We start from the raw sequence: 16,214 nt of genomic DNA on the forward strand, positions 1-16,214 counted from the left end.
TTGCACTTGTTAATGCTGGTTGATTGTAATGTTTGTTTATTCTGGATAAGAGTGTCAACTAAAAGCCTAAAAATCTAAATGTAAATATAAAGCCCTGCCTGAAGATGAAGCGAGCCCACTCAGCTGCAGCTCGGTTTAAATGAGCGGGGCTTGCCTGACTTTCCAAGCAGATAATTGTGTTATTGACAACTTGAAAAAGAGAGATCGGGAGCGCGATAGCGGCCATAAAATAGCGTCGGAAAAAATAACCGGCGGCGGGCTCTGCGGAGGTATCGTAATTGCTCCTGAGCGCGCGAGCGTGCGGTTCAATAGCGGCAGACAAAAGAGTGACCCGATCGCAGGGGCGAGATAAAGAGCGGCGCGTTAATCTGCCGCCGAGCCGGAGTTTCTGCTCCGGACCGGCTTCACAACTTCACAACTACACAACTACACAACTACACAACTTCACAACTACACAACTTCACAACTACACAACTTCACAACTACACAACTTCACAACTACACAACTACACAACTTCACAACTACACAACTACACAACTTCACAACTACACAACTTCACAACTTCACAACTTCACAACTACACAACTTCACAACTTCACAACTACACAACTACACAACTACACAACTTCACAACTACACAACTTCACAACTACACAACTACACAACTACACAACTTCACAACTTCACAACTACACAACTTCACAACTACACAACTACACAACTTCACAACTTCACAACTACACAACTACACAACTACACAACTACACAACTACACAACTTCACAACTACACAACTTCACAACTACACAACCGCTGCAGTGAACTGAAGGAGAGAGAGGAAACTCCTGATGATCAGAATAACTACAGCTAAACTCCACCTGTCTCTCTCTCTCTCTCCGTCTGTCTCTGTCTCTCTCTCTCTCTCCCCGTCTCTCTCTCTCTCTCTCCGTCTCTCTCTCTCTTTTTCCATCTCTCTCTCTCTGTCTCTCTCTGTCTCTCTCTCTCTCTCTCTCCGTCTGTCTCTGTCTCTCTCTCTGTCTCTCTCTCTCTGTCTGTCTCTCTCTCTCGTCTCTCTCTGTCTCTCTCTCTCTCTGTCTCTCTCTCTCTCTCTCTGTCTCTCCGTCTCTGTCTCTCTCTCTCTCTGTGTCTCTCTCTCTCTCTCTCTCTCCGTCTCTCTCTGTCTCTGTCTCTCTCTCTCGTCTCTCTCTGTCTCTCTCTCTCTCTCTCGTCTCTCTCTGTCTCTCTCTCTCTCCGTCTGTCTCTGTCTCTCTCTCTCTCCGTCTCTCTCTCTCTCTCTCTCCGTCTCTCTCTCTCTCTCTCTCTCTCTCTCTTCTGCACATTCCTTTTAAACCACCTTTAGCATTTTTGAGATCCATGCAAACTCTCTGTGATCTCCACTGAAAAAACAGGGAAAGATTGGTTGTCAGTTTTACAAAATTATAATGTGTTATTTACTCAAAGATGTTATGTTTCTACTCGTTAGGCTATGCAGTAAATTACAATTAATTAAATCCAAAGCAAATCAGTAGTGCTGATTTCAATTATATGGAACCAATGTACACATTTTTTTTTTGAGTAAATCCATACACTAATTTAAACTAAACTTTTTATAATATTTTTCAATTCAGAGAAGAAAAAGTGCTTTATAGGTGCTAATAAAACCTAATATGATAAACCTAATATGAAACATGATATCTGCATAGACTTGGGAACGGTAAATAAAAAACAAAGCTATCTTTGCCTATTTTCTTATTTGTAGCACTTCTCTCTCATACGTGATCACAGCGTCACAGAACATATGTAAGGACAGAATAACTCTTCATGCTCCCAACGCTCAGAATAAATACAACAACAAATTATCTCCTCTGCACATTCCTTTCAAGCCACATGCAACGCCGTGGGAAATACTTCTGTCTGTTTCCTGCAGCTAACGCTATGGTACTGTGTCTTTGATGCTGTGACCCATCGCACACAGGGCAGCTCCCTTTAAAGCTGCAGTCTGTAATTTACTCGACCATCTTGTGTGCATTCACATCAGAATTGAGAGTTTAGATGTAAACAAAGCTTTTACCCGTTTACCTGTCACATACTGTCAGACAAAAGACTGAAGACAAAACCTTTCAGAGTTGAATGAGCCTTCGATCCAGTAAACTGCTGTGTGAACAAAGCCAGGCACATACACACAGGTTAGTTCTCGCTTGTTTTTACATTTGTACATTTGTATTTGTGTCCTTTGTTGCTCTGTAAAGATCTTGTGACAAATCTGTCCCTAAAATCACTTCATGAATAAATCTGACTCTCTGTCTAAATGTGGATATAAGATTGAAGTTTTAAAGTTAAAAGGTCACATGCGCAGGGTTTTCTTAAAGGTCCCGTTCGTGTGGTGTCATGAACCAAAAACACTCTCAATCCATTTCTCCACGTTCATTTTCCAGCATCTCTCTGAGCCTTACCAAGAACAGGCCGTTTCTGTCGCCGTGTCTTTAAGGCTCATTAATATTAACGAGCCCTCTGTTCCGATTGGCTGACCGTTTCGAGAGTGAAACGTGAGACGCCGCGGCCCGGCGGTTACAGGTAGGGAAAACTCTCCGGTAATAAACGATGACGACCGCTCGACCGCTTTGAAAAAAACACTTTGTTAGTCTGTTATTTCTTACAGAAATGATAATGAGCGAACCTTTGTGACGCCACAAAGTTACGGAAGTCCAAACGGCTCGTTTAGAGGCTCGCTTTTCTAATATGGATTGTGTGGATTTAGTTTTGATACTTTCACCATGTTTAGATACACATCCAACTCCTTTATCATCACAGAGGCAAGGGGAGTCCTGTTTCACATGATATGGGACCTTTAAGGGGTGAATTAATGTAAATGAATGTAAATGTAAGGTTATTTTAAGGGATTACTGGTTCGTAGAGACATGATTGGGTGTGTCCTTTGGGCCGTGTGTTTCCGGTTTATATCGTGACGAATCAGATTGATGCTCGACTTGCTGCAGTACCTTTTGTTCAGTCAGCGATGTGTCTGATGTGTGTGAATAAATCTGACCCGGGCCTGTAGAGGGGTCACTCAGCGGGGGGGGGGGGGGGAAACCAAGCTGCGGCGGCGGACCGGGCCTTTAAACCCGACTTATCGCCTCTCGCCGCCCGCTAACATCCCCGCAGCTCTCGGCCTTCACCCCTGGCCTCTCTCTCTCTCCGCGACCGGCCATGTTTAATTCATACGGCCGAGCGAGAGCGCAGGAGCCAGAGGTTTTAATACCGCCGTGATGCCCTCTCATTTAAAAACCAAGAGGTCTAAATGCCAGGGCGGCATAATGTCAGGACACTAATCGTACAAGTAGCCTAATATGTATTCCCTACCAAGCTGTCCGTACCTCAGCGTTGCTCCGTGAACTTCTTTTTTTTTTTTTTCTTTGAATGTAATTACTGATGTCGCCTTTTGTGCGAGTTCCTCTCTCTGAAGCCGGCTGGCTGAACTGCCGCTGCACTTTGGCTCCGTCCTCAGAAGGAACTGATTGGAAAAAAATCCAATTTTGCTCTTTTTCAGTTGTCAGAAGCTACGAGGAATGGTCTGATATATAGTTGAGAGACACTTGTGCTTTGTGTTACAATATACTGACTCAGTTCTGCTGTACACTGGATTACAGTAAGGAAAGAATCGTGTGCGGTACGACTGCAGGATGCAAAGGTACCGTATTTCCTCTAATAGTGGCCGGTAGTCAATTAAAAGCCGGGTCTCCGATAACGGCCGGGGCCGTGGTCGACACGAACAAATAAAGGCCGGCCTCAAATACAGGCCGGGGAAAAAAACAAAGGAAAAAACAACGGTGGATACCGGTAAACTCCTGCTGCCTGTTTGTAACTGTAGTTTGTAGTAACGTACAAGTGCCACAAGATGGCACAGTCGACGATTACCGTAATTATCGTAATGCATTGCAGTAACAAAAAAACGTCTACCTAACGAACCCCAACAGAAGCAGATCAGAAAACAAGGAGGCTTCGTACTAAAATATGAGCAAATATACTTATCAAACAGAGGGAATTAGAAATAAAGGCCTGTCTCTAATATAAGCCTGCTTCCAATAAAGGCCTGGTACCCTCTGCAGTTGAGGTAAATAAAGGCCCGGGCCAATATCAGAGGAAATACGGTAAGCTAAATCTTTCTGAATTTCTCGCAATCGGATGCAATAAGAAAAGTCACCAGCTGTTCCCAACTGAGATCCTTCCCCCGTTCCCATATTCACCTGTTTCCTGCCTTCGATGGCTGAAACGTCACACTCTTCAGTGGAAGTTTAATAAAACCGTACTATTTTTAGACTAAGCAAGTCTACCTTGCGCCTCATCTCCATGTTCAGGATTTCTTGCAACTGCAAAATTTGGAGGGAGTGAAAGGCCGATGGAAAAATGTCTTTCTCCTCTTCAGTGAAGCCAAACAGAAAACTTAATTTCGGAACACTTATCACTTCAGAATCAGAATCAGAAATACTTTATTGATCCCCGAGGGGAAATTGGGTACAATGGGTACAATTGGCTTACAATCCTACTGACATGAGATAGCGGCTACCAATCGTCTCCACCATGGTCTCATTTGTTTATGGTAATGAAACCATTACAGGTATCCAAAAAGCACAAAAATAACGATCAAGACTGAATTAGGTGCGTATCATCAAATGCAACACTAAACAGAGAAAAAAATGACACTAAAAAAATGACTGATGAATGTTAAAATGTCCAAGTCATCTTTTAATGTGCGAATATGAAGCTTTTCTTTCCATGTTTAATCACACCAAGGTATCACAATTCATCAGAGGTGGAAAGTAAAGTACATTTCCTCAAGTTCTGTACTTCAGTATAATTTTGAGGTTCTGGCACTTTACTTGAGTATTTCCATTCTGTGAGACTTTCTACTTTTCCTCCACTACATTTCAGAGGGAAATCTTGTACTTTTTCCTCCACTACATTTATCTGCTGTACATTTTACTGCTAATACTTCTATACTTTTACTGAAGTAAACTTTTGAATGCAGGACTTTTGCTCTTAATGACGTATTTTTCCATTATGGTGTTGTCATAGTTTTAATAGCTTGAGACTTGACTTGCTGCATGAAGAGAAGACTTGAGACTTGACTTGACTTGGGTTCTGGTGACTTGGGACTTGACTCTGACTTGTACTTTGATGACTTGAAAAGGTTTCTAAAGTCTTGACTTGAGATCTTGTGTTTGTGTAAATGACTTAGATTGAAAGTGATGAGATTTGTTCCAGCGGACGACTGAATTTAAATTCTGTTTTCTGAATTTGTATGGAATGATTGAATTTATTGAAGTTGAAACTGATTATAGAAATCAAACTCATGATGCTCTTACCAAGTTTTTATCCTATTAAAACCATATTGCATTGAAAAGTCCTAGATATTTAGTTTTCTTTAAGATATTAAATTGATACTGGACTCTTGATTTGTTCTGACTTGACTTGCTGTTCTACATTTAGACTTGAGACTTGACATTAATGACATGGACTTGACGATCTACATTTAGACTTGAGACTTGACACTGACTTGACACTGACTTGGGACTCGAACAAAATTGACTCTGCTTTAACGTGTGAGCTGACCAACGGGCCAATCTCCAAAAAAACAAAACAGAACTGAATTCTTTTAAGTAACAGAGGGATTTGTTGAGTCGTAGATGGATGCGGGGAGTCTGTGGAAGTTTCTGGAGTTTCTGACTGACTGATCTCCCCCAGACTTCCACAAGCTGTTAGCTGCTGACCTCGCCCGGCCGGGTCAACATGATTGACAGCTCCTATTTCTTTGTTACCCTCCCACTCTCTCTTTCTCTCTCTCTCTCTCTCCTCAACAAAATTACACTCACTTCACATTAGATGTTCCCCTCCCAAGAAATGTAAAGTACAATTCTGCCTGTCTGGATTTTAATCTTTCTCCCTTTCCGTCTCTCTCTGTCTCTCTCTCCGTCTGTCTCTCTCTCTCTCTCTCTCTCTCTCTCTATCTGATGCTCAGTCTATCACCATTCTCCATCTCTCTCTCTCTCATTCTCACACTCTCTCTCCATCTGTCTCCCTCTTTTTCTCTCCTTTAATTTCCCCCACCCTCTCCCCCATCTTTCTCTAACTCTTCCTCCCTCTCTCTGTTACACTCTCTCTCTCTTTACCTTTGAATGTCTCTCTCTTTCTCCTCCCTCTTTCCTCTCCCACATCTCCCTCTCTCTTCCTCAAACCCTCTCTCCCTCCTTCTCTCACTTTCTCATCATCTCTCCCTCTCCGTCTCTCTCACTTTTCCTCCCTGTCTCTATCTTTCTCCCTCTCTCGACCTGCATGTCTCTCTCTCTCCCTCTACCTCTCGATCTCTATATCTCTCTCTCCCTTTCCTCTCTCCCCATCTCTCCCTCTGTCTCTCCTGCCATTTTTCATTCTCTCTCTCTGCCTGTCTCTCCTCTCTCTCTCACAAATTCATTTCCATCTTGCTTTATTGGCATGTAATTAGATCTGTGTTACCAACGCATATAGAAGGGGAAATAATAGCTAAATAAAGGAAAAATAAAGATAAACGTCAGATTAATAACTCTCTTTCCCTCTCTCCCTCTCTCTCTCTCTCTCTCTCTCTCAGAGCCACACATCAAGCTCTTCCTCCTTACATAACCCATAAAAATAACCAGCTTAAGTGATGCAGACGGCTGGCAGGGAATCCGACCTGCCACCTCATTATAACTCACCTACCGCTCTCGCTTTGCTATTGTCGGGATTAATTGCGAAATTGGAGCAATAATCCGTTCTCACATAAATAAATGTCTGTTTTGCTTCTCACTGTGGCCGACTGCTCTGACACAACAGTGATCCGACCTGTAACCTGTATCCAGAAGAGAGCGCCGCCTACAGAAACTCAAGCTGCATCATCCAAGCTCCGCCCACACTGCTTGATTGACAGGTGATCTCTGGGTTGAGATGATGAAATCTCTGTAATACCTCTATCTCTACCTCTAAAGCCTCTAACTCCCACCAGTAGCATTGTTAGTTCTAGTGTTTCTCCACATTAAGACTACATTTCCCATAAGCCCCGTTGCTTCCTGCCCCCCCTCCCCCTCCCTCTAACATGTTGGAAGTGATTTCTCCATCTTCCTTTCCCTCCTTCCACCATCTGCTGCCAGAAACTCTTTCAGCTTTAGCTCCGTTTGCTCTGGAAGAACAGAAGAAGAACCTCTTCCTGTTTTGTGCCGTAAAGCGATCCAGCAGATTTCCCTCCAGATCCACCAGGTGGAGAAACTATGGAGGATGCAGAGTAGAGGCTGGTAGAGGCTGGCAGGCTGACCGCTGAGGGTCTGGTTTGTTTACAGTAATTATACTAATGTCTCAAAATTGATGTCATAATGATTCATTGATGCTGAAATGCTACACCTAGCACATTTAATCTGCTTTGAAAAAATAAATAAACAGAAAAATGGAAGTAAGCACAAGAATAAAGTGTTACCAGACTCGTGTCCATCCACCAAGAGATTAACTGACAGACAGGAACACTTCAACTGACACTTGGAGAGAGAGAGAGAGAGCGAGACAGAAAGCAGCTTTTTTATTCATCTGCTCCAGTTTCTCTCTGCACAGATTAAAGTGGAGAAATAAACATTAGCGTAGGAGGTTTGAAATTGAGGCGAGTGGCTTGGCATTCAGACGGTGTGTGCTGGGGCCAAGCTGCCAGCAAAACAATCACAGGCATTAGAGTGACTGAGGTAAGGCTAAATGCAGACAGGGACTTGGCTGGGGAAGGGGGGGGGGGGTTAAGAACAGCAGGCCCATCTGTCTGCCTTTCTGTCTGACGTTACCCAGCAAACGTTTTGACGTTTTCAATAGATGTCAATGCAACAGCCTGCACCGACGCTGAAATCCGGGGTGAAAATAGCAGCAAATTAAAGCTGAGACGAGCAGTCGTAGTCGTCCATCGCTGCTCTCTGCATCGTTTACTTCAGCCGGGATCTAAATATCTTTCTGATATCAGTTCAAAGCAGTTTTAATGTGATTTTTTTTTACCGTGCCAGATTATATTTCACCAAACGATGAATGTAGCAGGTATGGACGATAAGGCATGAAAATGAAAGTTGAGGTGACATCCGACATCCAACTATATAGCAATATAGACTGTATTGAGTGATAGCAGGCACCATGCTAACACTTTAGCGTAAACTATGTTGAATGATAGTAAGCTCCATGCTAACACTTTAGCATACACTATGTTGAGTGATAGCAGGCTCCATGCTAACACTTTAGCGTAAACTATGTTGAATGATAGTAAGCTCCATGCTAACACTTTAGCATACACTATGTTGAGTGATAGTAGGCTCCATGCTAACACTTTAGCGTACACTATGTTGAGTGATAGCAGGCTCCATGCTAACACTTTAGCATAAACTATGTTGAATGATAGTAAGCTCCATGCTAACACTTTAGCATACACTATGTTGAGTGATAGTAGGCTCCATGCTAACACTTTAGCGTACACTATGTTGAGTGATAGTAGGCTCCATGCTAACACTTTAGCGTAAACTATGTTGAATGATAGTAAGCTCCATGCTAACACTTTAGCGTACACTATGTTGAGTGATAGTAGGCTCCATGCTAACACTTTAGCGTACACTATGTTGAGTGATAGTAGGCTCCATGCTAACACTTTAGCATACACTATGTTGAGTGATAGTAGGCTCCATGCTAACACTTTAGCGTACACTATGTTGAGTGATAGTAGGCTCCATGCTAACACTTTAGCGTAAACTATGTTGAGTGATAGTAGGCTCCATGCTAACACTTTAGCACTATGTTGAGTGATAGTAGGCTCCATGCTAACACTTTAGCATACACTATGTTGAGTGATAGCAGGCTCCATGCTAACACTTTAGCATACACTTGAGTGATAGCAGGGCACTGGTAAAATCCAAAAGAAGACTGACTGACTGACTTAAGTAATAAAAGGTTAGTGGTTTTCATTATATGACCTGTAGATTCATCAATTTTAAAAATGAAATATTGTTAACTCAATATAGCTTTTTTTTTATTTTTGGAACTACTGTATTTCAGGTGAACAACCACGTATTCATCCGCTGTGCAGTGATTTGTAGCTGTACACCGTCTCCCATCGGCAAACACCTTCACTTCTCATATAAACAAGGAAAGTAGTCCCCGGTAGTTCAAAAACAGAATGTTATTTATATATTTTGTGTAAATGTTGTCAATCTCCTACACAAAACTGCCAGGCTTAGCAGAATATCACTGAAGGTTACTTATCATTTACTTTTATAGCTGCTACAAGTTCTCATTTTCTCACTTTTGAGATAATGCTAGTCGCCTACTATCACTCAACACAGTGTATGCTAAAGTGTTAGCATGAAAACACCGGAGCCAACGATCTTAACGGCTAAGTTGACCAATGAGAGAATCCCCCCAAAACACGGCATGTTCCTTTAAGAAATCAACACCATGTGAAGTAAAGGACCTGCAGCACATTGTAGAACAACACTAAGCCCTGGCAATTAAGTCTACAGCACACACAGCCTCTTTTACACACACACAGACACAGACACAGACACAGTGGTGATGATGTGAATTCCTGAGTGCGTGTTGAGTGTTTTCTTGCAGCAGGAGGAGAGCGCCATATGTGCTCCAACATGCAATTGTCACTTTAATTTCCCACAGTGCATGTAAATGAGGCCTCTCACAGTTTAGCATACGCTCCTAACAGTCACTTCAGAAAATTGCCATGCATATACCATAACCCCGTTACATATGGGGTGTCACATAAACAAGCTCGTGTCTAGACAGCTGTCGGGCTCTCAGGGGCACTGAGGTGTAGAAATGACCAAAAAGCTGCTGGTAATTTGAACTATTGGTAATTTCTTTTGATGTTTTGTCCCATCTAAAATTGTATGAATATGGAAGTGGTGACATTGCCGAGATCACAGGGGTTTGTGAGGAGATAAGGGATGATGGGGCTCGAAGGCGCGTCACAACAAACTTGTGAAGGTCAGACAACTGGAATAAAGTGAGATTATGCAAGGATGTTTCATATTTCTGCTTTGATGTTAAAGGGAAAGTCTACGCTACAACACTGCAACAATCTGCACAAACGGGTATTTGTGATGTACCCTGAATTTCTGGGTCTATTTTATTGTTTGGCGGTGTATTTTTCTAATTCCAGTGATAATATGGACATCTGTGTAGGCTATCTACGATGGAGTTTGATATGAGAAAATGTTTCAGGATGTAAAACATCAGCGGTAAACGTCAGGTTTTGGTGTCAGTCCCTCAGAATCAAAGAGCGAGGGCTTCTTTCTAGAGCCGCCATTTTGCACCAAGAGACGTTCAACAATCATACAGGGAGAAATCCATCGTAGAAGAGGAGAGAGGCAGGAAATAGACCAGAATGCAATGCAGTCACAAGATGGTGGGGTGTGGCCGCAATCATAATGTTCACAATGTTCACAAACTAGTTGGTCAGCTAGCTGTATGTACACACCCCACACACCCTCCTTTGATCGAAAGCGACAAGTTCACCCCCCTTCTTTGTGGGTTGTTGAAAGGCATTCTGGGAAACGTAGGAGATCAGTAACTGAAGTAGAAGTAGACGAGGCAGGATGAGGGAAAGTGGGTTAAACCAAACCAAATTTAAAAAAAAAAGTAAATTACAACACGTCATCACAAAATTACTCCTGGAATTCACTGAACATCACAGATTGATGATATTTACCAACGTAAATAAATATCCAAGGGGGGGATTTTTCCATCTGTACAGCAGCTTTCCAGAGAAGTTTTCGTGAACTTTTCAAATCAAAGACGTCTTAAGATGTCCAGACTCACCGCCTCACTGGAGCGTCCAGATGGCTCACCAGATTACTCTATCAATACTGACTGCATTTAAATGTGATCGGCTGTCTTTGTGGACAGCGATGGAACAACCGAGACGAGGAGCGGCTAACCAGCTACTGCCTCACTCCAGTTTACTGTACGCTCTGATGTCAGCTGAAGTGAGTAAGTGTTCGCCCGTCTCTCTGGACAGTGATAAGATAACGAGACAAGAAGCCCATCAACCATCTGCTCCAACCAGTGTGTCACAGTATGAGTGTGTGTGTGTGTGTGTGTGTGTGTTCGCGGATGTACTTACACATGCCTATATGCGATCAATCCTGCCGTTAAGCTTTCAAGTGCTAATAAGTTGTATATGTCTGTGTGTGTGTGTTTGTTGTCAGTTTGTGTGTCTGTGTGCGTGCACATGTGTGTGTGCATGTCCCTCGGTATGTGTACATGTGTGTGTTTTGTGTGTACGTCCCTCAGTATGTGTACATGTGTGTGTTTTGTGTGTACGTCCCTCAGTATGTACGTATGTGTCAATGTCTAGGTCTCAGTGAATGTGTTATGTGCGTGTATGTTTGTGTGTGTGTGTGTATGTGTGAGTGTGTGTGTGTGTTTGTGTGTAAGTGTGTGTGTGTCCCTTAGTATGTGTGCGTATAACTGTGTGTTAATGGGTTTCTCTCAGTATGTGTGCGTCAATGTCTAGGTCTCTCAGTGAATGTGTTATGTGTCTTAGCGTGTGTGTGTGTGTGTGTGTGTGTGTGTGTGTGTGTGTGTGTGTGAGAAGGCGGGTCTCCTACTTGATAACCGTTCCTTTGGCGCCCCCTGCTGTCGTGAGCATGACCCTGGAGGTGAGGCTGACTCTCAGGTCCTCCTCCTCCAGGCCCAGCAGCTCGGCACAGTGCTCCAGGGTTTGACTCGACTGGTTCTTTATGGTGCAGCCGCCTGCGAGACGGGGAGAAGGGCAAAACGTCAGCATGGCTACCAGCAGACCTCTAAAGCAGCGGGCGCCAACCACGTGCCGCCATGAGGCCCAAGAGTCTGCAGGTTTTCATTAATTTCATCTCATTTCTAACCACAACATTCCTACAGTGAAGGTGTGCTAATCAGTGAAATCTGCATCTGAACCGACTTTGTACGCTGGCGCCTCCAAATGGAAGCGAGAGGTAACTGTTTAAAAATGTTAAAGGGAAGGTTCAGCGATTTTACCAACAGGAGAAGAAGTTAAAGGAGAGAAAATGTAAAAGGGAAGGTTCAGCGATTCAACCAAAGGGAGAAAAGAGGCAAAAGATCACTAATCACTAATCAAGCCTCCTGTTAGAATGTGCCAAAAGTTTTTACATTAGAGTTTGCGTTTCTGTGAAATCAGCAGCAACCTCCTGTCATCATTTGTTAGCAATGCTAGCACAAGTCAATGGGATATGAAACATAACTCTTAACATCACTTGGAGGCCATTCCATATTACTTCCATAGCTGTAGTAATAGTAAGAATACATAACAGAACTGTCTCAAAGCACTTGAATGGGATTTTCAAAGCAATGGTTTCACACCCCATTGACTTGCACTAGCATTGCTAACAAATGCTAACAGGCGGCTGGTGCTGATTTCTCAGGGACAAAAACTGTGATGTAAAAATGTTTTGAATGTTATAACACTGAACATGGTTAGTGATAAATAGGACAGACCTCTAAAAATCACTGAACTTTCCCTTTAAATTTTAACTTCAATACCCAAAAATAATGTAACATCATCAGTAAACTGGACACAGCATACTCATGCTAACCAACTTCTTCTCTGTTGCAGCCCCACCTTGAGATTTAGACTGATAAGATGGGTGTATTTTTACATAACACTCGTACCTAGTGCAGCTTGAAATCAGCTGCTGTGGTATCTCATTGTAATGAAACCCTGCATACACTTGGGCCTCGATGGCACATGGTTGAGAACTGCTGGTCAAAAGGCCCACCACTCAAAATTTCTATGCAATTTTGACCCGTTTTGCTGCTGACCTTTCAAAGCACTTTTCAATCACATTGCATCGATGTACAAAGATGGAGAATTTCCGGAAGAGTGCGATACAAAATTAAAACCACAATCTCGTTAACACAGTTATTGCACGTTGACATGTCAGCAACCAGATGGGGTTTGTAAATTCGGCTTAGAAGAGATGATTCTGCATTATCTCTGTGCAGAAAATGAATGAAATCAGTTTTTATGTCCCCCCGCATTTCTGCTACGATGTGCACTTCCATGATGATGCACTTCCATGACAAGCCGACCTGCGCCCCGTTTAGTGGTGAGCGCAGCGCAGAACTCTCATTATGTGGGCGAGCAGAAAACAGTAACACCCGTGTGCTAGGAACTAGGTAAGTCCCAGTGGGAAAGACCAAAGCCCGATAGGAACTGGGTAGCTCATAGCAGAAAAGAGTAAAGCTGACACACTAGGAACTTTATTCATAAAGCGCTGTATGAACCTTGTATTTTCCACATTGAATTTGGTCAGATCTTAAGGGTTGGAGTAGTTTGGGAGTCAAAGAGGAAAAAATGGCACCAAAGATTTGTGATTGTTTGGTGTCTAAGGTAATCAAACATGCAATCCAAGGGTGTGTTCATACTATTCTATCTATATTGAAGAAGAAGAAGAAGAAGAAGAAGAAGAAGAAGAAGAAGAAGAAGAAGAAGAATTCTTGCATCAATCGTCCATCTGACTCTGAATACAGTATGCAGTCAGGGGTAAAAGCACTGGGGCAGTTTTATGGACAAGCTTCTATCCGACTTATGAGAAATGCTTATTCATGTACACAGGGATGCTTGTGATCCTGATATCAAGTTGTACATAAGAGTTCTGTGCTTGTAAACCCACTGGCTGGTTGTAATTCGTGACAACACCTCACAGCATTAGAGGCACTTCTCAGATCAATGTGGAGAATCAATACCCGCTGGAAGCTAAGCCAATATTAAATCGATGTGAATCGGACTGTGAATGGAGAACCTATGGACAGCACTAAAGTTAGGAAATCCTTAAAGTAAATATTAAAATAAAGCCATAGACTCAAACTTAATTCCTAGTGAATTAGGCTTCATTATTTCCAATCTCTCCTGATTGCTTTCCCAGTCTGTTTAGAAATGACTTCGGTGCTAAAACTCTCCTCAGGTGCCAAACAGCCTCTGTTTTAAAGGAAGACACCGACGTTTTGACAAATAAACTAATTGGTCAACTTCTCGCTGTGTGGTGAGCAGAGTGGCAGCAGTTTGACCTCTGAGTCCACGGTGTTTATGTAGTTCACAACAACGCCTGCCAACAGTTTAGCACACTCTGTATGGATCCGTTCCCATCTGCTATCAATTTCCTTGTTGAACAAAAGCAGGTTGGTCAAAAAGTTGCCAAAAAAGTTGGTGTACTCCTTCAACTCTTCTGCCAAGCCAGATGAAGACTAGCAGGGACTTTTGGGAGAGTTTTAGCAGATTCTTACACATTTTCTATTTCAAAATTGCTTCCTTTTTACAGACCTTAATGTTTTGACTGGATTTCTTGCAGTGTATGTATTCTATTGTTGCACTCAATGCAAGTTTTTCTAGATAAGAATGTCTAAAATCTATAAATATATCAATAGTGGCTGGGCAATAATATGGCTGTCATCCATCTGTAGCTGAAGATTATTCTTCACACCAACAAATATCACTACATGTGAAAGAACAGTGGGTTTACAGCAACATAAGAGGTGCTATCATGTGTGTATCAGGACTGCTTTATATATTTTCATATTTTTACGACTCTTTGCGCAACTTGCATCCTTTTCAAGGCTTGGAAATGATCAAAATCACTTTTCAAACAGAGGGGCGGGGCATGGGAACCAGACCCTCAAAAAACAAACCAGTTGTGGGACAACAGGATGGTCTGGTGTGAGAAAAAAGATCCCAATAGCAGACGGCCACAGGTTCGATTCCAGCAACAGCCACTGTGTCCATCCATCCCTATGGAAATGCCCTTGAGCAAGACACTACACCCCTGCTTCCTCCAGAGATGCTCCTCCTGTCTCCCCCTGACCTTTGACCCCTTTGGTGAAACACACGTCTCAAAGGGAATATGTGAAGAAACAAAACAAACTCCTCTGACTGACACGGAGCTTGAAGCGTTTCTAAAATACCCAACAAAGAAAAATTCAAGGCACCTGAGGCGGCGATATCCAGCGCTTAACGCGGAGCCTGCTGGCAGTTAGCCGGGCTCGTCTCTCAAACCGGATCATTAGCTCCTCCGACTGAACACACTCGCCTCAGTCGCTGTAAAACACGCACTGCGATAGCCCCCCCGCCGCGAGAACCGGCCTCTTTAATAGGCGTCACACTGCGCTTCCCCTTCCTCCCCGCGGAGGGAGAAAACGACAGGGGAGGAACTGAGAACTGGGGGAACTTCACTAGGGAGGTTCAAAGGAGCACTTCATTTTCATGGAAGCGGAGCCTCCCGGGGGGTGGGAGTGGGGGGTGGGGGGGGGGGGGAGTTAGTCTGAAACGCCATGGAAAATGAGGAGTAGGGTGGGGTGGAGCATCTGAGACATCCATGCTGCAATATGCCGACCCTTGAAATGTAGAAAATACGATGGTTGAAATAATAGCTATAAATAATTCAATGTGCTTGAAACTATGTAATTAATGATTTTCCCTTGAGATGCAAGTGAAAAGAATTCAAGACACACATAGAGCATAAGTCGCCTGTTATCATGACGACGGCTTTGAATCAATAATGAATGCAGAGGGAGACATGCGGGGAAGACTCTTCTGACACCGCTGGTAAGTTCTCCACACATTAGAAAAACATTTATCACTGCCCGACGATGAGATCAAACGGACAAGAAGGGAGAAGGGGGCCGAATATTACGGTGATCAATCAAACCGCAGCATCCTGAAATGACATCAGCTGCTTAGGAGCAGAACTGGTGGCGTTGTGGAGGAGAGAAGCCTGTGAGATGGATGGCTTCTGATGCGGGCCGGACGCAATCACAGAGCGCTGCAGGCCCGGTCTGAAGACTTGACCAACTTAACACCTTCTGATCATCAGTTACTGCTGATGATCAGCTGCTGTGCTGCTTTTAGGAAGCGGTCGCACCTACAGTTTGTTTCCTTTGGTCCGAACCGGAGTGGGAAACTTGGTTCGTTTAGTTTGCCCGATTACAAGCGAACCACGGCTTGTAAACAAAAGTCACATGGACTTACAAGAAGCTCTGTAGCAACCAATAATGTAATAACTGCCGGATAATGTAATAACTTGTCAAAATGTAATAAAATGTCCCTCTAAGTGAGGGACCGAGTCAAAACAAATACGATTCCAGTCACTCCAACTTTAGCTAAACATGACGGACTTGTCTCCGCTCGT

The 16,214-nt window shown here is 43.3% G+C and overlaps 1 protein-coding gene across 3 annotated transcripts in view; it reads right to left on the minus strand.

Annotated features, from left to right (window-relative positions):
• The window catches only part of LOC139920320 (unconventional myosin-VI-like), a 149,286-nt gene that overhangs the window by 70,333 nt on the left and 62,739 nt on the right, over window positions 1-16,214 (minus strand). For all 3 annotated transcript variants that reach the window (XM_078289974.1, XM_078289973.1, XM_078289972.1), the window contains exon 12: window positions 11,643-11,787. In XM_078289974.1, the coding sequence (XP_078146100.1) occupies window positions 11,643-11,787 (145 nt within the window). The remainder of the gene's footprint in view (window positions 1-11,642; window positions 11,788-16,214) is intronic.

The sequence above is a fragment of the Centroberyx gerrardi genome, chromosome 18 (genome assembly GCF_048128805.1).
Source record: "Centroberyx gerrardi isolate f3 chromosome 18, fCenGer3.hap1.cur.20231027, whole genome shotgun sequence".
Classification (NCBI taxonomy): Eukaryota; Metazoa; Chordata; class Actinopteri; order Beryciformes; family Berycidae; genus Centroberyx; species Centroberyx gerrardi.